The sequence below is a fragment of the Thunnus albacares genome, chromosome 19 (genome assembly GCF_914725855.1).
Source record: "Thunnus albacares chromosome 19, fThuAlb1.1, whole genome shotgun sequence".
In the NCBI taxonomy this organism is placed as follows: domain Eukaryota; kingdom Metazoa; phylum Chordata; class Actinopteri; order Scombriformes; family Scombridae; genus Thunnus; species Thunnus albacares.
In genome coordinates, this window is record NC_058124.1 from 15,725,048 (window position 1) to 15,751,424 (window position 26,377).

At 39.9% G+C, this 26,377-nt stretch overlaps 1 protein-coding gene across 2 annotated transcripts in view; it reads right to left on the reverse strand.

The window, feature by feature from the left end:
* LOC122969473 (solute carrier family 45 member 4) overlaps positions 1-26,377 on the reverse strand; it is a 61,158-nt gene that overhangs the window by 34,104 nt on the left and 677 nt on the right. For both annotated transcript variants that reach the window (XM_044335158.1, XM_044335160.1), the window contains exons 2-3: positions 25,721-25,806; positions 4,099-5,521 (exon numbers count right to left, since the gene is read on the reverse strand). In XM_044335158.1, the coding sequence (XP_044191093.1) occupies positions 4,099-4,414 (316 nt within the window). In that variant the 5' untranslated portion in view covers positions 4,415-5,521; positions 25,721-25,806. The remainder of the gene's footprint in view (positions 1-4,098; positions 5,522-25,720; positions 25,807-26,377) is intronic.

A 26,377-nucleotide genomic window follows, 5' to 3' on the forward strand; every position in this document is an offset into this window, starting at 1 on the left:
GCTTTCTACACCAGACCTTGTAGGGTAGACATTTCTTATCCTTTCTCTGGGGTTGTGTAAATATGGGCTCCTTGACCAAAATGTGTCTGCTGCACACACACTCTGACACATACTCTCACTCTCTCTTTCACTGACCCCAGTGTTGTGGGGTTACACACACACACAATGGTTTCACTCAGAGTGAGCCAACCAACCAGCTTACTAGCTATCCAGCTAATTCCAGTAGCTACAGTCAGTCTCCTGCATGCGTGAAGCATTAACCACACGGAGGGGGGTCAATATTTGCTATCCCAAAACTTGGACCTGTGCCGACAGAGTCGGAGGGGGTTTTGTTTTCATGTCGCCATGTCTGTTCGTTTGTCTGTTAGCAGGCTGCCTCAAAAAATTAATTTAAAACAACCTTTGTTGAATAGTTGGTTATAATTGGGTAAAGTGATGAGCATGGCTTCATATTTCAAAGCAAATAACTTCTTAAAAGGGTTACGTGACAACTACCAACCTTGTGAGCTGATCATGTAAAATGCCATACAGTCATTTCAAAGAAAGTCGCTCACCAAGCACATAGGCCAACTTTTTTTTTGTCTCTTCCTAGTTTGCTTCCACCTTGTTTGCCATGCATCATGCCCTTTCAACAGTTTTTCATCGCTGTTACAATGGTCCTGTCAACACACTTACAATGGTGTTTTATGGGGCCTCGGTAGATTCTTTTTTTGATGCAATACTGCGATTAGCTACTGGGAAAAATTGGCAACAAGGCTGTGTTGTTGTGCCATATCGAGCTCTCTACATACAGCCACCGTAATGTTCAGCAAATTAAGGGAAGAGGAAAATGTTCTATTATAGGCCGAATCATACACGGTGTTCATTTCCAGTCCGGACATAACTACTTTGTTTGTTTTCTACACACTGCACAGGAAGTAAAATCTTTCTAAAGTGCCCTGGGAACACCTTAAATCTACCTTGAACCTGCACTAAATCAATATATTTATATAATGGCTCTGTGTAATGTGAAATGAGCTGCTCATAGTGATTAACCCCCAATTCTGCACTTCCCCTCAGCTCTAGAGAGCTTTTTAGCATCTTTCAGCTCATTGTTTTGGTTTTACAGCTCGCAACTTTACTGTTCTTATTCAGTCTCACGTCTTTCTCTTATCAATCCTGTTAACATTTGCAACAGGCAGCTGTTTCATCAAAACAGTTCAGATACGTCAACCATATGCTACCTGCCCAACAGCAAACGCCGGACAGATAAAGTTGGCTGCAAACTGGTGAACATATCGAAGCATTTAGCTGATAAAGAGCCAATATTTGCCTGAGGAGTTGGTCTAGACAAAAAAACCAGTTAAAATTAGAGAGATTACTTTCAAGTGGGCATTCAAATGAACACTTGTTACAAATGTTGCTCCTGGATGTGTACATAAGCAACTGTTTGCCAACACACTCACCATATCAACTTTGTAGGATAATAATGTGTCAATGTTGGGTTTACATCTTGTTCCACAGCCCCAAAGTGGTAAAAAAAAAAAAATGTATTATTGCTCCTCTGAAACACGATGCTGATTGGCCTGATAGTGCTACGATATTCCACTAAAGTGTTTAACAATGGCTGTAATCTGAACACATCTCCTGTATCTCACCCCATGTTAGGCACAGTGATGTAAATGTTGGACTGGTATGTCTTAACAGCTACATTGTGTTGTTGGATGTCTCGCCTGAGTGAAATCTAGCTCACAATGCATTTGGATGAAATGTAATCCCCTACCTGAGATCAGTACAAAAGGCCAGAATGAATAGCGCTCAATTAGCGAGACACGAGGAAAAAAACCCCACTATGACAGGATTAACTCTGCACATCAGTGATGAATCTCATCTAGACACCAAAGTCACAGCTCTGTCTGCCTCGGTTTTATTTATTTCAGCTGACTAATCTGTCGGGTTGTACCTCCCAGCGGTTCCAAAATCTACTAAGAGGGGCTCAAACACATCCTTATCTAAAAAAAAAAAAAAAATAGGTTATAGCAGCTATATCAGAGCATAAAAAAAGCATTCAGCAATTCCCCTGCTCTCATACTACCACAAAGACACATTTTTAAAGGCTGTTCATGGCTCTTCCTGCTTCTATGATGTATCAGATAATGCAGTTTCATCTTGGCACTCTTCTATTCATTAAGCTGAAATCTTTTTAACTTTCAGCACCTGGCAGATCTTAGTACCGTCTTTTTCGAAATAACAAAATACAGGAAGCCAGTGTTTCAATGCCAGGTTCCCTGTGGCTGCTCATCTTGGGTGAGCCAGCTAGGAGTCACGGTGGCCGCCAAGCAAACCGCCACTCATGCCGCCTTGGTTACGTAAGGGAAGAGATCAAACTACGTCACTGAGGAGGAAAGAGAGATTTGGGGAGAAAAGGGAGAGGGGTACTGCACGAGAAGTGACTTATAAGTGAATTAAAGTGAATTATAAATAAGGTTACAACTTCTTCAGCCTTTTTATCTCCCTCTGTCTCCCTCCCATTCTTTGCCCCTTCTTCTCTCATTTCTCTCCTTCTTTTCACCCTTCACACCCTGTCCGCCTTCCCTCAGGGCTCCAGTGTGTACTCCAGACAACATTGGACTTGGCGTGTCCTCAAAGGCTGTCAAATACGGCGCTGGGTGCAAATGACAGTACACTCACTGTGACTGGGGGCCTGTCAGTCTGTCAGTCTGTGTGTGTGTCTGTGTGTGTGTGTGTGTGTGTGAGTCAGAGGGCAAACTAGCTAATCTCCTGGCAGATCCACTGGAAGTCCATCCGAACAAGGTGAACAAGAGGTGGGAAATGTGCTCGGACATCTAGCTGCCAAGGTGTCTTCTTAAATGCCAGGATGAATGTCAGGGAATTAAACAGGACTCTCTGTTCCCTCACAATGTTTTTGTGTCTCCAGGCACCATTTATTGTAAATATTACTCATTATTGCTGTTAACAGGGATGCAATCCTCATATTCTGGCAATACTTAGGCTTATTTTTACTTTATGATTTTGTACAAAACATATCTTTGATTTTGGACTGTCGGTCAGACGAAGCAAGATATCTGAAGATGTCACCTTGGGCTCCTCCATTATGAACATTTTTTTTGACTATTTTCTGACATTTACAAACTAAACAATTAATCAATGCATCAAAAATTAATATAGATTAATTTAGATAATCTAATTAATTAGTAGATTATTCAACAATGTTGTAGTTGTAGCCCCTCTGGCCATAAAAACTAGGTAACTGAACTGAATACGATGTTTTCACACAGAAATTCAAAACAAAAACAGCCAAAAACCTAAATTACACAAATTATATTATATGTGCATGTAAATATTGACACTGTGTATACACCTGCACAGGTTTACTGATCTGACAGGATTGTATTGGTGGTGCATTGTGTCTTAAATAATCAAAGTGCAATGACAAAGCAGTGTATGGTCATTAAGGGTGACTTCAACAGTAAAAAAGTAAAGCTGGAGGTGTTTTCCTTCACACTGTTGGCTGCACCCTTTTCTTTTGTAAGGAACAAGCTCTCTCAGACAATTGAGTGTGAACCAGCTGCACATTTTAGGACCTGCAGCTTGCAAAAAAAAAAACCCAGTTTTGAGTTTTGGCCAATCTGGAGAGGCCAAAGTAAAGGTTGCAAGCTGGAGATTTATTAAATCTTCAAACCACTTTAAATCAGTGAAATATTTTAATCTTGAAAGCTCAAAACAAGGCAGTTGCTATGCCATATGTATTTGCAACAGAAGAAATATGTTACAATACTCGTTTTCAGGCCAGCATCAGTTTCAGCTGATGTCTGGCGAGTTAACCCTCCAACCACTTTGCAGAGGTTTTGACACTGCTGCTTTTTATGTTAGCTGAAGATTAAGTGGTTTGCATTGTATTAACAGGTTCAGAGAGTGTGTGCGGTGGCCAGCAGGAAGAAAGTGAGAAAGAAACTGCAGGACACTAAAAAATACATTTCTTTTGGCATTTAGCACTCAGCAGGTGTTGATTTCAGACTCTTGACTTCATATGTTGTACAAGTCTATATTTTACATACAATACAATACAATACAATACAATACAGAGTCTCTCCTTACCTATCTGCAGCAGCACGGGCGTCACCAGCGCCGTCTCCATGGCGTAGCAGAACTCCCTGCCGAACATCACGGCCCCGTGCATCACCCATCTCTTCAAGGAGATGCCTTCGATCGATCCTTCGCTCGCCGACTCTTCCCCTCCTCGACCTCCTCGACCTCCTCCCCCTCCCCCCGTTCCATCCGTCTCGCCTCCTGCTCCTCCTTTCTCCTCTTCCGAGCCTGATGCTGTAGAGTTTTTGGCATTAACCCCGCCCACCAGAGATCCGACCTGCATGGCGTCAGCCTCTGTGTTCTGGGGAGGCATGGTCGAGGGCATGCACGCGATGAGAAAAACAAGCGCACCCCTTCTAACACGCTGACAAATCTGAAAACAACTGCCTGTAGCTACAAAAGAAAAAGCAATACCACTTCCCTGCTTCCACAAACTCGTGTCAAGCTTATTTTAGTTCCTTAAAAACTAGAAATGACTTCCTGGAAGTAACTTAATTAAAATCAATACAAGCTACAAATTGTAACTTTCTATAGTAACTTGCTGTTTAGACAGTAGTTACATTTATTACTGCTTTAAGACTAATCACCAGTCAAAGGTGTTCTATAAATGGAGTGCTAATACAACTAAAATAAAAACTAAAAACACACAAACTTATAACAGATAGTGTCCCACCTTGCTAAAACTGGATCCTGCTAAAGTAAAAAGGCTGTGGATACTAAAGAAAAGAAACTAATCTATTTATCTATTTCAGACCTGCATATGTTAAAAAAAAAAAAATCAGTTGTCCTCTTAACAAGTTGTCCTAAAGAGAACTTGTCCTCCAAAAACACTGCAGCTTGAAATTCAACACGTTTTAATCCTCCTCCCTCCTCCTTGTTTTCCCCCCAGAGTCGAAAAAAATAATAAAATCAGCTTTCCAAAGACTCGTAGAAAACCCCAGAAATAAAAGGAAGCAGTTGAATTTTCACAGGAAGAGTGAGAGATACATTCCAGGAGTGAGTTTGTGCGTTTGCTTTTTTTTCTGTGTGTGCGTGTGTGTGTCAGGTGTGCGAGATCCTGCCTGAAAAACTCTATTTGGTATGTCAGTGTTTACATGCCTGTGCGTGAATGTGGGGTGCGTGTGTTTGTGTGTGTGAGTGTGTATATGTGTATGTGTGGTGTGTGTGTTTATGGCTTATTTGTCATTGAGGTTTTTCCCCTCTTTTTTTTGTCTACTGTCTATTACAAGAAGTAAAAATCCATATAGAAGACCATTCAGTAAATTCCAGAGTCATTTTGTGTATGGAGGGCTGGATGGAGGGCTGGATGGAGGGCTGGTTGACGGAGTGGGCTGGGGCGAGGGAGAGGCCGCAGGTGGAGGGGGGAGGAGGAGGGCAGGAAGCGAAGGTGGGCGGAGCTCCTCGTAAAATCCCCATCGATTGGCTGATCAATCTGAAGGGAAAACACCAACCAGTAGGTGAGGAAGGTGGAAGCAGGTCCCATCGGTCAGAAGGAGAGAGAAAGACCGTAGAGTGGGTTGAGAAGAGAAGGGGAGAGAGGGAAAAAAAAGAAAAGACAACAGAGTTAGTCATAGCAATTAAACTTTCAAACATGTATTCATATTTAAATCAGGGCATAATAACTTAACTGCATACATATGTTTTTCCTGTCATGCCAGTATCTCTGGTGTGTCATATGTCAAAATGTTATATTACAGTAGGTACATACTCGGTGTAGGTGAGTGGCCACACCCGTACCACACACCAAACACATCATACAGACAAGAGGAGAAATATTCAGGGAGTGAATGTGATAAAATCACTGTTTTTCTGAAGTTTTGACACACTTTGACATGAGGAAATAGGACAGTGGCAAATCCACAGAAGATGTCATGCGGATTTAAATAAAAAACACTTGGTTTGGGTGTTTTGACTTGCATCATGCGCCTCCTTTATGTGTTTCCCTTGCTTGCTAAAAATTTTTATAGCTTTTCTGAACAGGCACATGCAAAGGCAGGGAGAGAAGCTGGCTGTCATAGATAGAAGTGAGATGCAATAATCCTTCAAATGGGGATAATGGTGCACATTTTTGGACAGTTTCTCCTCAAAGTCATTCATAGTGTTGCACTCGGTTGTACACATTTAACATGTACACACTGATGTTTTGTTTTTCCTTGATTTTACTAAGGATAACCAATTTCACTGTGAAGTTTTCATTAGAACTACTTTCTTAAAAAAATAGTCTATAAAAACTCAAAACCCAACACCCCCCATCTACCATCAACCCCTGTGGTAACTTCAAATTGTTTTTTGTCTGTATGTCCACTTGTTTATGAATGGATAGAGGAGAGTCTCCAGGAATATAAGAATCCTGGAGAATAAAAAATATATATATATATATAGATACACTATTAGTGCTACTGTTATTATTATTCCTTGTGCCTTGTCTTACTTTGATTTGGGGATAATCATGTTTTCCATTTTCTGAACTACAGTTCCCATAATGCTTTAAGGGGTGTAAACAGAAAAGTTACTGAATCCATGGCAGTGTTATACTTCCTATGAGCTACAACTATATTGTTTAAATTTTGTCAAATTGGCACCATAAATTTATGCCAAATTAACTTTTATGAGCTCCTGCTTGCTATGTACCCATGTATGTACAGACAACTATCACTGGATTTATGGATGTTTATATATGTGATGCATATCAGAGATGATGATATCCTCATGAAGTGTAAGTCACACTGAATATAAAAATATATGTATCATGTCTGTGTGTTCAGATTTGACTGCATTATGACTCCAAGAAGGAGTGCAAGTTTAAGCACCACAAACAAGATTCCAGTCACCTCCACTGTATTGGGCAGAAGGTAGAAATCTCAGATATGTTTACACAACTTGAAAATGTACGACAAAAGCAAACACTGACGGACAATCTCAATGAACTGGAAAATCCAGAAACAGGATTGTTATAGTTTGGATAACAAGCTTCAAGAATATATGGATTTATTAGCAATAGAGCAAGCAGGATACACACTCCAACTAAATCACATGTGGACAAAGTAAACTGTGAACACATGTAAAGACATACAGTATATTATCATTAAAGGAGAAAGAGCTGCAAGTGCAAAGCCTGATTTGATTCAGGAAAGAGGATATGGACATAATATATCTGTGGAAATCAGGAAACATGAATAAAAAAAATTTGAAAAATATAAAAATCTGCCTGACAAGACGCTACTAGAGTGTTTGAGACTACCAACACACTGATACCACAAGTCCTTGCCAACACACACACGTATTCTCTCAGATGAAAAGAGTCCATTTTTAAACAGTGTAATTGGTTTGAGCACATGATTCATCCTCGCACACACACTCGGACAGTTTTTGAAAGTGGACGGGAGGGATGAAAGCATGCAATGTATTTTATTAGCTGAAACGTTTTCAAACTGTGCTACTGTTTTACAGAGACAACAAACAGAGGGCTTGTGTGTGTGGTGAGAAGAAATGAGAGATATGTGGATAGAAAAAAAAAGAGAAAGAGAGAGAGAGAGAGAAACAGAGAGGAGTGTAAGGAGTAGAGGCCCTCAGCTAGTAACACACCTCATAGAGAGAGAGAAAACAAGACTGCATGGACATTCATCACGATTTCCCACAGAGTTAAATTCCAAAGTGTGTGTTTTTGTGTGCAGCAGGCAACCGGATTATAACCCATGCAGGCGGCATGTTTCGTCACAACCAAACACACACTAATGCTGGCCACGTGAACGACACACACACAACATAACAGTGCTAAGACCTTTATCAAGCCTCTTAGTGAGAGATTGAGAAAAAAAAATAGAGAGGGAGTGAGAGAGGTGAGGAAAGGAAGGGGTACGGACAGGTGGAAGGTGGGAGGAAAAAAAAAAAGAGATCTGAGGGAAAACAGAGTTTGGAGAGGGTGAAAACAAGTCCGACAGAGGAAGATGAGAAGAGACAGACAGATGGACGAGGACGAAGGTCGAAAATATTTGTCTCTTTGCCCGTTTCTTACTTTCTCTGGTTCCTCTCTTCATCTCTCCATTTTCAGTGCTCTCACATGTCCACATTAACATTCATGATGCACTCAAGATGGTCATGAATATTTCATCCTCACAACACACACACACACACACGCACACACACAGCCCCCTCCTCACCTGACCTCACAGGCTGCAGCAGATTACATAACAGCCCTTCTCCTTTACAAACACATACATATATAACAAACACACGCTAATTATCTGCTAAATTCTTTTAAAATTAGCGGACGCCCACAGAAAGAATACCACAGCCTGCGATGTCAGAGAGAGAACATTTGGTCTAGAAACGACACAAAAGCCTCTGAGGCGAGACATGTCACAACAACAACAACAAAATGCCCAGATCTGGTTAACCAGCGATATTTCTTTTTGATGGGAACATAAATTAATGGTTAAACTGGGAATGATGCAAACAGAGTGGAGATGCTGAAATCATGTTCTTGATCAGCGTCGCCTTTTTTGAATGATACACATATTCGATTTGGAAAGTTTCACACAAGGATTTGATTGCACCGACAAGTAACAGTCTTAACCAAATCTGTTGTTGTGTCTCTTATGTATTTAGCATGCTGTACATCCCGGTCACATAGGCGACCATGTGACTCTCTAAAAAGATAATTAACTATCGATATTTAAAAACACGTAGAGTGACATTTAAAAACACTTACTGCTGTTCTGACAAGATTTTATAACCATGTAGATCATCCCTCTGGGTTTTTCAAACATCGGAGGTTAATTGTCTTTCAGAGAAACTGATGGTTATCTCTGTGACCTGAATGTATACTAATGCATGAGAGGCACAAACTGGGGCTACTGTAGGTCTCAACAATAATATGCATCAAGCAAAGGCTTAAAGAGAAGTCTATCCTTTATTATTCAATGTATTCACCTGATTCTTGATTGACAGCTGTCTCCATTAGCCACTCCTCCAACGTTCACATTTTTTATTAATTTGATTTTCTGGCTCTAGAAACTTTGCACAGATTTTCACAGAATTTCCAGAAAATCAGCAAAAGAAATTTCAAATTAGTGCTCGTTTCTATCCACTGCTGTTTTGCGAATAGCTGTAGTTGGTAAATCAAGATGAAGCTGGTAATTCCATTTTTCCAGTCGGGGCTTTTAAACCATTTCAGAGGAAGCGGGAAGCTTTTGGTCTGAAACATGAGGCCAATGCAGAAGTGACTTAAACCTGACGACTCAACTGGTTGCAAAAAGAAGTCCGGCTGTATGTAAGTCTATGAGAAAATGACATTGGTGCCTTGGTTATGTACGTTACATAATGTAAACCCAGATTAGAATAGGAATATAGGGGTAGCTGTTGCTATTTTAGTGTTTTCAGCTCATGAAAGTTAATTATAACAGTAGCATTATCACAGTTAACCATAGATTGTAAATGCACCGTGCTAACCAAGCCACTAATGCTAGCATTAGGGTTAGCTCCACCCTCTCATCCATATATGGTCACTTCTGGCTCCACAAAGATTGGATGTTTTTGTCTGCTGCTATTTTTCATCTCTTCAGTGGAGTGGAAACATAAGTGGACATCTAAGTCACATACTTCATGTGTGTCATAATTTATTCACTAAGACTGTTTCCATTGCACTTTACTTGTATCAATACACCAGGTTTTCCACCTCAGCCAAGCATAAAAGTATCATAATATTATATTTCTCAATCTTTTTGAATTTTCACCAATTTTTTAAGGCACAAATTGAAAATGCTGCGAATTGAATGATGCTACGACCATCTTCTGATACAATCTGAGCTGCATGACCCCACAATGGCAACTGTGACAACTGAAGATGATGAGTACTCCAAAGCAGTAAGCTTCTGTCTCAGTCTCTAAAATTTTATGGCATTGTGGATAACGTTCAGCAGTAGAGTGAATGTATGCAATAGGCTAATATACATAAAACCATTAGTATGGTAGCATATTTCACTACACAAATAAAGCATTAAAAGTATAGACACCTGCTGCGGAGAATGCATAGTAAGCCAGATGACTCAATAAGACAATAAAACTATGAACAGCGCAAGTTGTTGAGGTGCAAACCAAAAAAAAAAAAGAGGACCTGAATACATCTGTAAACATAATACAACATAGAGTGACTTATTCATCTATTCTGACAATGAAACATTTGCGTTTGAGGGCCCTATTCAGGGTTATTTTAGGAGCAACCCATCAAGTTTGAGTACTTGGGTTCAGTCTAAAAGTGTGTCACGTATGTGTGCTATGTAAATATGTGGATTCGTGCTTTAAATATGTACAGTATGTAACTAAAGTAGTGTGTGATTTTTTTAAAGAAAGAAAGTAGAAGGTCAAAGTTAACAAGCACGGCTGACGAAACAAGTAAAGGTGTTGCTATCCATCCTTGCATCTCTTTCTCTCAGCTGACAGCACTATCTGGCCTGCATCTGTAATTCTCAGTCCTGCAAAACACACACACACACACACACACACACACACACACACACACACATACAAAGCAGTGAATGCTATCTGATTATAGGTCCGTACACATGTAGCACCAGTCCAGTCAGCTGTCCTATTGTTTCTGTGTGTTTGTGCATGTGTGTGTGTGTCCGTAACATGAGCTCAGCTTATACAGAATTACTTTTCAGCTTTTCTGGGAGCCAACATAAACAACGCACACGTCTCACGTGAGAGCGAAGAGGGAACAAGTAAAGGTAAGGTTGGGGTTGGAGCAAAGAACGAATTAAGGAGGAAAGAGGGACATGTTTGAAAAAATTATGAATAAGGAAAAAAAAAGTAGGATAGGTGGGAAGACGGACAGAATGAGGCAAATTAGGTGGCGATGAGCACGACACAAATGAAATAAAGTCAAATATTTGACAAAAGACAAGACAAAGACTTGAAAATGTTATTATCCTCAGATGCACAGAGACAGAAGAAGAGAGGAAAACAAGAACAGGAGGGAGGGGAAGGAGATGCCTGTAAAGTTCAAGGTCACGGACAAATTAAGAATCTGTCGTCTACTGTGTCTCACAGATCAACACACGCACATACACACAAGCTTTCTGAATCTGCAAAGACACACACTAAACACACGCAACCCAGGTCTATTTTAGTGAGTGTTTATTCTTGTGCCACAGACCAGATTACCTGTGACCCAGGCATGAAATCAGGGCAAGCATCCACCATCTTAACTTCCCTGCTCCTTCTTCTTTGAGCCCTAACTCTGTCTCTCTTACATGAAGGTAACATGAGAAAACAGACAGCCCCATGTTGTCTGCTGCAAGCCTGATCATGTATGGACCATAGTGCCAATGTGCAAATTAGCAGTGACTTGAACTGTAAAATACTTTGCTCTTGTGCAACCCCTTGGCTATCCTATGGATCTGTTACAAACAAGAAATACGAAGTTGGGCAACAGAGTGGAGCTGGGGAGGAACAAGCAACCACAATGGTTGAAACCAACAACCTGACTTACCTGTCAATCAAGGCAAACATGTCCCAAAGAAACCTATATTTAAAAACTTAAAAGGAGTGCTGTTTTGAGGTATTGTTTCTCCACAACAAAACCAGACCTCTGTGTCGTGATATTTACTTTCTATAGCTTTGAATCTCTGCTGGAAGCAGTATATTTAGGAATTTATTGATAAAGCGGTAATGTTTGAAACACACTGACGACATATTGTTTTGTCTATTCTGTACACACGACATCTATTGCATGTCTGCCCGTCCTGGAAGAGGGATCCCTCCTCTGTTGCTCTTCCTGGGGTTTCCTCCATGTTTTTCCCCCCGTTAAAAAGTTTTTTCCTTCTGCGAATTGAGAGTTTACGATTAGAGTGTGTTGTATGTTGTCGCTTGAGGTAAATTTGTGATATTGGGCTGCTATATGAATAAAATTGACTTGATTTGACTTGACTTAACCATAGAGAAGCATGTAATGCTGCAGGAAAATTTTTGAGGAGTTTCAGGTTTTGACCTGGGTTATCATTGAAATGCTTTGTAACTGCTGCCAAACAGTAACAAAGGCGCAGCATAGGAGTGCTGAAATGATCACGTAATTAGTCAATTAGCAGAAAATACATTGAAAATAATTCTGTTTATCAATTCCAGTAAAAATATCAAATTGTTGCTACTGTGCTGTGAGAATTTGCTGCTTTTCTCAAAATGTGATGGGTATTTTTCATTGTTTGATGACCACGTGATGAATCTGGAACATAATTAATCATGAAAATCCTTAGACCCAGCCCTAGGTGTATGTTTATGTATCCGTGTGTCTAATTAAACCCCATCACCATTCCAGCATGTTGTATCTGTACATTCATTTCGGTGTCACATACACTGCGAACATGACGCACAACATAGCACTGACCCATATAGAGCTGGATATACATTACAAGGCTGAGGACCTCTGGATCAAGTTCACATACTGCTGGATGTTTGTGTGTTTCTGTGTATGTGTGTGTAAAAAAAGAAAGAAAGAAAGAGGGACAACGAATGAATGATAATAAAGAGAATGTGTTTTTTTTACTGAGAGAGAAACAAGACTACAATTTTTGACCTGATCTGGTGCTTTATTTGGTTCAATTTGAGAGTTTTTGTGAGATTAATTGCCCGTGAAATCTAAGACGTCCCTTCAGGTAGAACTGAAAAAAGGGGAAATAATGTAATTTGGTTATATAAACTGCCACTAAGAGCTATTAGATGTCAATATCACATTCTGTGCTGCACCTTATTAATAATTAGGACAGGAGCCGGTTCATTTCAACAAGAAGCTGCTTTTCATTCACTGATGATCACGACGTAGACGGATGGGCTGTGACCGGACATAAAAATTGGCTCAAGTCGAGTGTGAGTACAGAACAAACCTCGTGAAATAATGTGACTCAAGAGATGGCATCTAATGTCTGTCAAAACCACAGATACACCTTTGTTTAGTGGCTGTAAGATGTAGTTTTAAAGTGTGTTTGATGAGAAACTCGGCTAAATGTCAGACACGGATGTTTACTACCATGTCATTTTCTGTCCTTTACTGGGATAGCGTGACTAGAGCACAGACTCTTCAGCCTTCAGTCGAATGCTCAATCTCTCTTTCTTTTGAGACACAAACACACACACACACACACAGACACACACACACACACATATTTGGAAGAGCAGGAGACAGTTTTAAGACATCTACACCCACAAGAAACATGTAAACACAATAGCTGCTTTGCAAAGCTGCACATGCACACCAAGACTTGTCCAACATTCCCAATGCTGTTGATGATATTCCCATGAAAAATAACTATATTCCCAGCTTTGGGAAGCAGATGGCAGGGATAAGTACTAGCGAGAGAGAGAGATAGAGAGAGAGAGAGAGAGAGAGAGAGAGTGGGCGAGAGAGGTAAACAGACACTGGATGTGTGCATTATGGTGCAGTGCTGCTGCAGTGCAGTAAGTGGAGGGGGCACATGTGTACAAACGTGCACCAGCATCAATGACAAATCCCTTACTCATAAAACAGGGCTTATATCACTATACTGGCTGGTATGAATGTGACGTAATATACCTGCTGTTCACATGCGTGCACTTTCGCTCTCACACACCTTATTATTTATGAGAACCCCCCACTGACTTGATTTTATTCCCCCTGACGTCCTAACAAGTCTAAATTAATCTCCAATCTCAGCCTCACCTGAACCTCACAGCTGCCTGCTCTCAAAATACAAGCTGAATGTCTCCACTCGCTTTAACCTTCGGCTATCAACAACATGAAATGAGAACACACACACACACACAAGTAATTGTTCCAGGGTCCTGTGTCAATCTTGAGTTCAGTCAAGGTCCAATCTACCATTTACTAACAGGTTGATCAAGTTCAAATGAGTCAATCTATTATAAAATATTAATATCAGACACCCAATCTATTTCCAAGTCTGTCACTGACATTAAATGTGTGCAGTTATTGTTTAAAAAACTACTAGTCACACAGCTGTCTAGTGAGAGAGTCTACAGGCAGAGTCTGTGGATATTATAGCAAATACAGTGGGAAACTATAACATTTTTTATAGGAAATGTCCTTAATGCAAAGCAATTCAGCTGTAAAATATCAATTTAGATATGTGTATTTTGAATTGCAGCTGGCTTTACTGTAAGTGTGCAATGCACGTTATATATTGAAGGTGAAACAATGTGTCCAACTAGATTTAAAATTAATACTAAATAATAAAACATGGTCAGGACATCCCTGAGGGAAAGTCAGATAGTGATAATACCCACAACCCTACACAGAAACTACAGAAGTGTCAACAAACCAGTGGCAAAATGGCTAGTAGTCACATCTACCCCAGATACATCACCTTGTTCTGTCTGTTCAGCTAATTAAAAAGGATTTTGTACACGTAACACAATAAAAATTGCCAATTTATTATATATGCTGTGACTAAAATATTGATGATGTTGGCAACCCTCTTTGAATAATGCATAGACTCCCCAAGCTGGAAATAACAGCAGTTTTCCCATTTTATTCCCTTAATGCAGCTTTAAGTCAGAAGCCTTCAACTACAAACTAGATGCCACGTTTATAATCAGCAAGAAAACAGATAAACACAATATTGACCACATGTATCAGTAAGGAAATGACCAGGCGGTTCTTCTGTTTGGTGTGGAAATAGAGGTTGCAGAGGCAGAATGATGTCAACTGAAATAATCTCTGTTTTTGTGCATTAAGCAACTGAATAGCAGCAAGAAGAAAAACTAAGACTACAGCTGCTGGTTTTAAGTGGCCTGTGGTGTTGGCAGATCTGTTATCCCACCAAAGCTTTCTGTGGGTCAAGAGGCCCCAAAAAGGGCTTGTTTGTTTTTGGGGTTTTTTTTTTTAGTTCAACAAATAAACAGACATTGTTAGCATAACATTAGCAACAGCTATCACAGAGTAGAAGAAAGGAGAGGACAGTGTGTGTTGTGACAGCTAGCTTAGCAGCCAGGAATAACCCTGTCATCCTGGTGTTTATATTTAGCCCAGTTAATAGGCTAGCTAGTTAGCATTCACCCACAGCAGTTAGCACAACACAGCTAGCTAGTTAAACCATTCTGCTCTCAGAAGGAAAACAATCACTCTTCAGCTTGTTTTTGCTAGGTAGCTTTTTTTTGTGCATTGAAGGCTAAAGTAAAAATATCATCTCTGATAAAGCAGCACAAAGGTGAAGGTGACCAGAGCTTTATAACAACACTATGAAATATTAATGATGTAACACATTATGAGTTTGTAAACAGGAGCAGAGTGTCCTCTCTGTGCACACTGAGGCCTTTAATTTTACATTACAGGCCACACACACACGGTGACATACATACTGTTATTTTAAGCTGATCTGAGCCTGTCTAGACAGTTGATATCAATATAGTGTCTGATAAATTCAGGATCACTTTTATGTAACCTGCTGACCCAGAAGCTCTTTTTCAGGATGAGCATGCTAACAAAATAATTATCCTCTGCAGGTCTGGATGTTTGAAGCTGGGAACAGTGAGGTTTTGACAAGCTGCTGACAGCAGCCTTGGCTTACTTCTACACCAGAGTCACGTTACTCACTGTGTGTCATCCTAGCCACATAACCACACACACACACACACACATATACACACACGTATACACACACACAAATGTAACTCACTCCCTCCCTCAAACCCCATCTGTGCCCCCTTCAGACTACAGTACCCCCTACCCAACATCACATTACTGCACCCCCATCTGTATCCTGTCTCTCTGATCCCTTCGGGGCCTGCCCCCTTTCACAGGGACCGTGTTTGTGTGTGTGTGTGTGTGTGTGTGTGTGTGTGTGTTTATGTGGCTAGGCTGACACACAGCCCCCAGAGGCCTTTACCCACAAGGGAGCAGCAAGCCAAACAGGAGACAGAAAAGAAAAGCGTGCAAGGAGGTGATACAGATCTTCTTTATGCATCTCCCAGTTTGTGGGCGTGTGGTTTTTTGTGTGACCCAGCACTGTCTGTCACTGTCTGTTTGTTCGCCTCTTTCTGACGTTTGAAACTGCCTTAGCCTAATCAAACCTCACTAACACGAATAAAAACCCCTCAGCTCATCACATCAGTCCACTTATAACCGCCGAACACCACTGTACCAGCAAATACCAGTGTTTTTGTCGTGTACCCAATAAAACTTTTACACTAGCCCACTTGAAAACACGCCAAAAAGAATTATAACTGTCTGCACAGACCTGTTAAGGAGCGTACTAGACCTCGAGATAGTAAGTTTTATCCCCGCCCTCACAATTTATGGAATATTCCACTGCAGAGCTGACGCACAAACACTCTTCCTTATAAATTTACACATTTGACGCAGATAAATGCTAGCTAAAACCAACAGCAGCAAACTGCATGACCTGCATCTCTCACACAGCTTTGTAAGAATCTAACTATCAAAAACAAACATTTGCAAACACATGCCTGACATCCACCAGTGAGGACAGGTAGTGTAATAAGTCATCATATTATTGCAGGAGTAACACTTTCTCACCAACTTTCTAAACAGCACACCATCACTCAAGCTTGGCATTGGCACTGCTTTAACCACCCAGGAACATCTTGTGCTCTATAAATTTTCTTTTGTATAGCTGGTGAAACCAACTCCCACCCATTAATAATAATTTTAAAAAAAACTATTATAAATAAGAAGTTGTTATGATGGGATCAGAGATGAAAGTCAAGTTTTTTTTCCCTTGTTCTGTTCCTTGCCTCAGATGTTGTTCCCCTGTCAGAGCAGGACAGGAATGGGGATTGACACATGGAACAAATTTAGTTTGGGTTGCATACAAGCCAAGCTGTGTTCAAATATCTTGCCAAACCTGCAGCTCAACACTGGCTATATGCTGCACACAAATGCAGTCTGTTTGAAAAAAAAAAAAAAAAACTAAATTGGCGACATGTCAGTAGATGTGTGCCTCTGGGTTCTGTGCTATATTAACTTGTGAGAAATTTGACTCCAGCAAAAACATGTGATGGTTTTCTAGCAAGCATTTCATGTTGTCAACAGTCAGATAAAACAAAAAATATGAATCATTTTATGCATCCATAAGGACACAAATATAAATTTCCAATTTCTGTACAAAAATACAATCTTCCTGCAGCCATTAAACATAGGCTGTGTCTAAAATCATTCAAAATTGGCTAATATACTATAATGTAGGGGAGAGTCATTACTCCTGAATGCATTTTCATTACCATCAAATGTTTTAACAACATTTTTATTATGTTATTTTTATGTTTATGTGTCCAGAATGTGATCTAATGACAGAGGGATCAATTTTCCATTGTATCCATACTCAAAACAAGACAAAACAAGAGTATCTGTATAATCAATATTATAGATACTACTCATGTCTAATGCAAGGCAGAGAAAACAGTAGAACTGAAACCTTAAAAATGGTGTCTACCCGCATTCAAAGCAGTCTGGCAGTCCAACAATTGAATCAATGATTGAAAACAATACGTCCAAATTCATCACAAGAGTCTAGCAATGAAAAATTGTTCGTTTGTTGTGTCCACCATTGTGCTGTCCGACTGTCTAGAGTGAAATATTATACCCTGTATGTCAAAATTCATCACTAGTGATTTTCATAACCAGCAACAACAAACGTTATGGTGTATGAGATAAGTCACAAATTAGTTTCTAATTAAAAAATCTCCAGCCCACACAAAAAATGGCAGGCGAGTACACAAACTGGCTTTATGAAAACTCAGAACCGGCAGAAACGATTCACACATGGTTTTCATCTGTTGCATCGAAGAACATGAGGTTATGATCAAATCTTCTGGCTGTGGTGAGTCATTATCGTGCCTGACTTTACCAAACGCTTCACCAAGACGTGGAGCAAATTACTTTCACCACACAAGTTCTCATAAACACCCCAATGAACCATCCAAAAACAATCCAAATATCAAATTACAAACATCAATAACTGAGTCAGACAAACACACAGAGCTGGTTAAACCAGTTGGTACCATGAGTGTGCATATTTTTATACTTGGGAGGCCGCAATAAAACCTGTTATTCTGGCTGCTTTCAAATCTAATGAGTGTCAAAACACCCGCATGACAAAACAAAGAGACAATGAAAGAGAGGAAGGAATTTTTCAAACTACCTCTTTAGATAAATGATTCATCATCAGCCTCTCTGGTCTGATATTGTGGATCTTGGCACCACTGGTGTGACAATGTTAGCCAAAGTGTCACCTTTTTTGGGCACTGAGCGTTCAGTCGTCTGACTGCTGAGGCAGGGCAGACAGAGAGCCGACTGAAACCTGATATGTGACACTGAGCTGTATAATAAAGTATCACTTACAAGGTTAGCTGTGATAAATCAACTTTGTAAAAAGGTGTAAGAGGTGAACCCTCTTTCTTCTGCTGTAGCAGGCAAATCAGCTTAAATGTGAACACTAAACATTGTGACTGTGTGTGTCTGCATGAGTGTGTGTCCATTACTTTGAGTGCAGTATTGCTAACAGTCTTAATGAGATTACTGGCACACAGCCAGTTATCTTCTCTCCTCTTTCACCCTCGATACCTGACTACCTCTCTGTCTGTGCTCTGTCGCCCATTTCAGACCAGTCCAGTCTGTAAACGCTCTGCTAATGTCCCGTCTCCACATCTACAGCTGAAATGATTGACAGAAATTTAATCGGCAACCATTTTGATAAGATTAATCACTTAGGCTATGTCTCTTTTTAAGCAAAAAGTTATTCAAAAGCCTTTAAAATGTGAATATTTGTTGGTTATCTGAGCCTTTGGATAAGTTTTAATGGCAGATTTGATTGTGATGATTGTTAAAAGAGCCTGAAATTGGGCAGACATTAAAATTAGGGATGTCCAGTGCTGAAATTACAGAAGTGTTCTCCCTCCATGCAGAGGACGAGATAAAATTTAGCCGCAGGCTGCAGTAAATAGGCCTGAAACCAATGATTATTGCTCAATCTGCTTAATTATTTTTTTGATTACTGAATTAACCGTTTAGACTATAAAGTGTCAGAAAACAGTGAAAAGTAACCCATCACAATTTCACAGAGACATCTTCACACTGCATTTTTTGTGGAACCAACAGTCTAAAACATTAAGTTACTCAACAGAGAAAAGAAAACAAGAATATGTTTGGCATTTGTGTTTAACAAATAATTTAAACAATCAATTGATGGTCAAAATTGTTTCAAATCAATCTCCTGTTGATCCACTAGTCGATTTATTGATTAACTGCTTCAGCTTGAGTGGTAAACAATCTCTTGCAATGTACATAAAACTTCCTCCTCGACCTAGTGTCAGCTAGCAGACGCCAAATATCACGTAAGCATTGTGGCTTTATCTGGAACAGAGCTAGAGATGTGGTTCGATAGCTTTTTATCAAATTCAAATCCGGTATCGAATTCATTGCATTTGCAAGTAACTTCAGGCTACAATAAATATAATAAATATGTGTAATCACTTTTTGTTTGCTGAAAAGTCAGAAACACTACAGTTTTTAGTGGCGACTTATTTAATGTTCACAACCTGAAACGAGATGAGCAGCATAATGTTTGTTAAATGTATCTGACACGTTTCATTAACAGCTGTACTTCACGAGCAACTTCCTCCAAATACTGAAGGTCCTGATTCAGATCTATTAAGCGGATCAGATTAAAATACTGATATGAACCATTGTTTAAAAATGGGAGATTCTTACATTGTTGTGAGATGATCTGTGTCCAAACAATGAAAACACAAAGTCAACTGGCAGTCATACAGTGATGTTAGAGTGATGTGTCTTTGGCTTAAGACACCAGCTGCAGTAAGAACATTAACCAAAGAACAGCTTAATGTTTTAATTTAGCAATTACTGAATTAATTAGCTGCAGCTGATTTAATCTGCTGCCGACAATGTCTGTTATTTTAACCAGAGACAGCGACTATCGGCTAAAAATGTGAAGCCTGCTACTTAGAGTATATGTTTTCTTTTGCTCTATACTAATAAAACAAAAGATCAAATATTGGACAAGAGATTTGGTAGCACCAAAGCTTAACGAATCCCGGTATTTTGTCCTCCAAAATGGAACAAGTTATTCAAACTCATCCCTAAACAGAACAGAGTCAAACTAGATGACCCAATAAAGTTACAGGCTGCATGTCTAAAGGCAGATATAGTCTGTGTGTTTGTGCCTCTGGCTACAGATCACCAGTCTCGCCCTCTTTTGGCATTTTTTTGGATTTCGACAACAACAACAACATTCCAAGACACAGTGACACAATATCAAAGGCTCTACCCCACGGCCCAACTGACAGCCACAACATCAACACAAAACTAAAACTTTTTGGATGTGCAGAGTGGAATATATGATGTATACTATACCACAGTTATCTTCCCAAAGTGGGTTTGTCAAATCAGCTTTATGACACGGCAAAAAGTCAAGAGATAAGTGTATGAGGGCTGGGTGTGGCTGTGGTGTACTTTGCTTACAAAGACCTAAAGGCTACCAAGATGTACCAGACAAAGCTGATCTTCCGCCAATCATTTCTGGCATTCAGTCAGTTGTCTGCAAATTTAATTGGAAGGCAATCACAGTTTGTCCTGGGACATTTGTCCTGGGAAGATGGGAACAGCGATTGGAGGACACCCAAAAAGACATCTGAAGACTAAAGTTTAATCATGTGATTTAAAACTAACATCTCTACTGCAGGATGGGATGACTTTTGGGAGGAAAAAAAAATTTGGGGGGCAAGAGAAGTTAACACAGCTCACCTGTGGAGTATTAAAATTAACCAAAGGCAACCAATCAGAGGCCAAATAGCTCCAACGCGAGGTGTGGCCAAATGTGTTTGAGCTTTTCATGCTATCTGGGTTCAAGCTTATCCTGCCCTGATGGAAAAAGCTGACCTTTACCATGACTTGTAGTTTAAAAACAGCAATGGAAACATTTTATGAGCTCTGAAGGAGATGTCAACAGGACAAACATCTGTAAATGGCGCCTTGTATTGTACTAAAGGTTGTAACAATGACCTGAATTAGGATCCAGCCAAGACAACAGTGAAGCAAGCTGCTGGTCAAAATCTCCAAAAACCCTGCATAGTTCAGGAAAGTCTAGGAGAAGATAGAAACTGGAAAAATAAATAAGATGCCCTTGAGCAAGGCACTAGGCTTTATTGTTCCTTTAATTGGGCAGGATTTTTGCATTATGTCAACATTTCTTTGCACATGATAATGAGCAGATCTATAAATATGATTTCACACCTCACACCGCTCTATAGGAACAGGGAAACTCGATTTTAAAAAGTTACCTTGTGGAGTTTTTGACAACTAGTAGCACTATGAAGCGATGTTGTTATGAATTGGTTCCCCCTTTTGTTTGTATCTCGTGCATATGCAGGAGGATGCACACTGGTGACATGATATATGGTCCTGCCTCTGATTTTACATCACAGTTGAAGACTTTTCTGTTTGCCGCTGCCTTTTATTAAACCAAATTTGAGGGTTAATATTTTACACTGCATTGTAACTTTTATTCGTCTGTTATATCTGTCTTATTCCTTTTAGCTTCTTTTTATTTCCAAATTTAACACTTTTAAATTGTATTTAAATGTCTTTTTACTTGTGTTGCTTTTAAATTCTGTCTTGATGCCTTTTATGTTCTATGTAAGGGCACTTTGAATTGCCTTGCTGTTGAAATGTGCTATACAAATAAACTTGCCATGCCTTGCCTTTAAAAATGTTTTATGAGGCTTGAAATGCATTCAGTGCCATTGAGAGAGACTGAAGGTAAATAACTGTAAAAATAACAGAACAGTTACAACAACAGAACAGTGGATGACTGGGAGAACTACAAAGATACCGGTGCAGTAAATGCAGATATGGGGTTGTTGTTTTTTTTGTTGACACAAGTATTATCTAAATCATTTCCAATTTGTTTTGGTAATGTAACATTAATGGTCAAAGTGGTACAAGAAAAAAAAAAAACATGTTGTAAGCCTCTTTATCGTACACCACCAGCTGCTTCTGAGCTTTTTAAGTTTAGTACCAAAGTCAAAACATCTCTAAAATGTTGGCAGAAGTGGCAACCTGAACATCAACCTGTTTCTCTTTGTTATTTTTATACTATTATGATGTTGGATGTCTGTGTTAAACATGGTCAAACTTCCAAAACTTGAGGTGAACATATATAAAAATGCTCCCTGAAAGTCAAAAGCTGAGACTTCAACCTGTTCTGAATGCTCTGTTACGAAGTTACCTCTGCTTCCCCATCTCACTGACATCAGATTGTTCGCACATGCCCACAGACAGCTGTCCGTTCCATTTGTTGATAATGTTATTGGTATGTTCGCTTTGTCCACTCGCATATTTAAAATCAGATTTGGGTCCGAACATGTACAGATATATTTGAGAAGTTCCCATTTCGAGTAAAGAAGGAGAACAAGAAGTGAAATCCGATCGTTTGTTTACGTAAGCTCCGGAGCCACTGGAAGTCTGCCGAGGGTCAGCTGGCCAATCAGAACAGAGAGGGCTCATCAGGAGGGGAATCTTAAAGAGACAGGAGCTAAAAACGGCCTGTTTCAGACAGAGGCTGAACTGAGGGGCTGCATAAAGGGCCAGTATAATATACAAAAGGATGCTTTTGAATTGATATTTTGAGACATTTTTTGAATTGTAAATCATGCAAAGATATACCAGTAAAGCACCGGAATATAAATTTAGACCCGGAAAGCGCAGGAAACATCCTCTTTACGTGTTTGGGCACACATGGTTTTCGGTGATTTTAAATTATGGGTTTAAACCACCTGTAGCAAAATACAGAAGTGAGACAGAGGAGTCAAGCTCTGCTGAGAAAAAAATGGAGACAAAAAAAAAGAAGAAACAGAAGGTAGACAAGACAAGAGAGGAGGAGAGCTGACAGGACAGCGAGCACTGGAGAGTCTCTATTCTTTGAAGACGTTTTGTATTATTGACAATCTCTTGACCGAGTGCAGAGTGTATTTGTGGGTGTGTCCTCTAACTCAAAGCCAGGGCTAAATACAGCACAGCCATCTGATATTGACTTTGATAACAGTCCGCCACCACTAGAAAACCAGGCTGCCATGCATACAGTATTGCTGATAGTCTCTGCACACAGCTTTACAGAAAAACACAACAGCCTGTAGATTCCCATCCACACACACATGCATTTGACTTGATCTCTGCTGTCTACAGAGAAAGTTTAGAGGCTAACTTTGCAAATATAAGAGCCAAAATTAAGTAGTAGAATATTTTTTTTACCCACCTAGAAAGTACCCAGCCATACTTGTAAATCGCTGTGCCAGATCTTTTCAATTTGCCTCGTGGGTCAAAGAATGTAAAAAAAGTAAAAATAAAAAGTAAACAGAGCAGGAATGTGTCATGTTTCTTCCTCAGCTGCTCAATACTGGGACTCCAACTGGGTTCAAACAGCATTTATAGCTGCAACTTTGTTTGTGTGTGTGTGTGTTTGTTTAAGATCTGGTAGAGATAAGGGGGGCTATTGATGACATTGATGTAAGTGAGACGACAAACACACACGCGCATAAACACACACTCTTGTCCTCTGATCAGAGATGGGAAAACATACTCGCTTACTCTTTTCTGTACTTGCTCTCTCTCTCTCTCTCTCTCTCTCTCTCTCAGGTTTGTGTATAAAAACTTCACACCAGTAGGAAGTGGGTTATCTACACACAGGATCAGCGCTCAGGATACAAAGCCATATCTGCTGTGTGTGTGTGTGTGTGTGTGTGTGTGTGTGTGTGTGTGTGTGTGTGATGGACAGAGAGAGGCAAAAATGATTAGAAAGGGACTTGGAGAGTATCAGGCAGGCAGTTTTGTGCCAAAATAAAAAAAAGTATTTGCCAAAATGGTGGATTTGCTACCATTAGCATTCTGCTAAGATTGCAGCAGTGTGCGCTGGCCGCTGGCTGACTTTCATTTCAGTGGAAGCTCTGCGTTGGGGTGCGGCAAAAAAACGTAACGTCTGGAACATCTTGCAAAAAGTGACACAATGCGACGTCATCGGTCAAATTACACACTGCCTTGGCCGATCAAATATGCGCAAACACACATTCATTATAAAGTAGATTAATCTGTAATGTGAAGGGCATAATTATATTGTTCACCTCACAATCGTAGGGACAGAGGATGATGACTCTTAGTGATAAGTTTAATATCTGATAAACCATCAAACTCATGGATCTATCCGGTCTTTATACTAAGCTAAGCTAATTGTCTCCTGGCTCCAGCTTTAGTGCATGTCCCAAAAGGTCAAACTATTCCGAGAACACAGTGCTGTTTTTGGTCTAAACGCCCAGTAACTTCTAAAAATCTTGTCTTGCAACTTTTCTGCTTACTCCAATATGCAAATTTTTAGCATAACTCCATGTTTACCTCAAATTTTTTTAAAATTTTGTTTGGTAGTTTGCCCTTATTGGACAGTTTTGACTCAAACCAGGTATGAGGTTTGCATCTAAAAGTCTCCTCTCAACAGGACGCCGTCATGTTTCGAGGAGCGTGCAAGTCATCTCTGCTCTCACTGACACACTCAAGCTTCCTTTACGTGGTGTGGAAACCATTAAACAAATTGATTGTACTGGTATTCGCTCACAGCGCAGTATTCAAGAGCAGTCGGAGAATATACACAGTAGTATGACCGGCCTTAGTGGGCGAATGTAAAATCCCTCACAAAATTTCAGTTGTCCTCACCCATTTATCATTCATGTGTTTATGTCTGTTGTTGGACGGTTCTACTGAGAGACCAGGAAACATCTGGATTAGAGAAACATGTGCAATACATGTGGAAAACACTGGTGTATGTATACAGACTGGCTGCTTATGATCCTGGTTATAGTTGGGATTAAAGGTAACATACTGAGACATTATTTATATGTTGTATATGTAAATGTAATCGAGTTTAGCATGTAAATGATCACGTATTTGTGTGTGGGCAGATGATTAAAGGGTGTGTTATGCTGTGTTTGCTTAACATCTGTGCAGATGTAAATTGATGTGCACAATTTGTGTGTGTTCATGTGACTGCCTGCGCCTGACCACTTGTGTCTGACTGCATTCGCGGGGTTGGCTATGTATGTGTGTGTGTGTGTGTGTGTGTAATAACCAAATGCTGATTCAGCACCAGTTGATAGTCAGCAAACATTCATCAAGAGGAAGTAGACTGCTTTCACTTCAGCTGAAACGGCCAGTCCCAAGCATGCAATCTGAAACCTAAACTGCATCGCAACAAAAGCAAAACTCCTGACACAGAGAGACGCAGATTTTTTAAGGAAGAGGTGTGTGTGCACAGTGTGTGTTACTGCTAAATCCCGTCAGGTCGATCCAAACCGAGACCACGATCTGATCGAGCCACATACTGCACATCTATTCAGTATTGTTCTGCTCGTGCTGGTTGTGGTTTTCAGCAGAATAGAAACATATTAAACTTGAAAAGGCAATAAAGGGAACACATCTGTTGGACATTTACAAGTCTCTTTATGACCTTTGTTATGTTTTTGTGCTGATTCACTAGACCAAACATGGAAATGAAGAGACACAAGGAGGACATTTTAAAAAACACAAAGTAAATGCGACGTTTGTGCATCTTCGACTCACCAAAAGGCCTTGAAAGCTTCATAAATGTCGCTGAGACGTCGTCGTTTGGTCCAGGCTGCAATCTAACGCTGGCCCTGCAGTCGTACCTGGACACACACACACACACACACACGAGAGAGTTAAGACCCAACAGATCAACACAGTGCAAATAAACACACAAGCAGTAAGTAAGCTTATACTGCGCATTAAATCAATACAGTGCCCAACACAACAGCACATGAGCACAAGCACAAAAATAAATCAGTAGTTGCCAATAAACCAGAACACACACACACACACACACACACACACACCAGCAAAACACTCTCTAGTCTCTCTGATCACTCGTCCTGTGATGCAGTTTGACGGAGCTGCAGTAGTCACATTATGTTTACATGTTGTTTAATATATCTGATGGAAATTCCTATTAAAGTGAAGTAATATCAAATGGATGTACGTTAAAGAAGGGATATTGTCTTCTAACGCAAATAAAAACATACTTATGAATGTTTTCTGACAGTAAAAAAAAAAAAGGGTGGAGGAGCTCTGTTGCTCTGTCATTGTTTTTATATTAAAGTTAAATTAAACACCCACATCCAATGACGTGTACGTACTTTCATCCACTGATTATGAAAAGACAGATGAATAAGCAATTACAAAGCAGGACACTCCTCATAT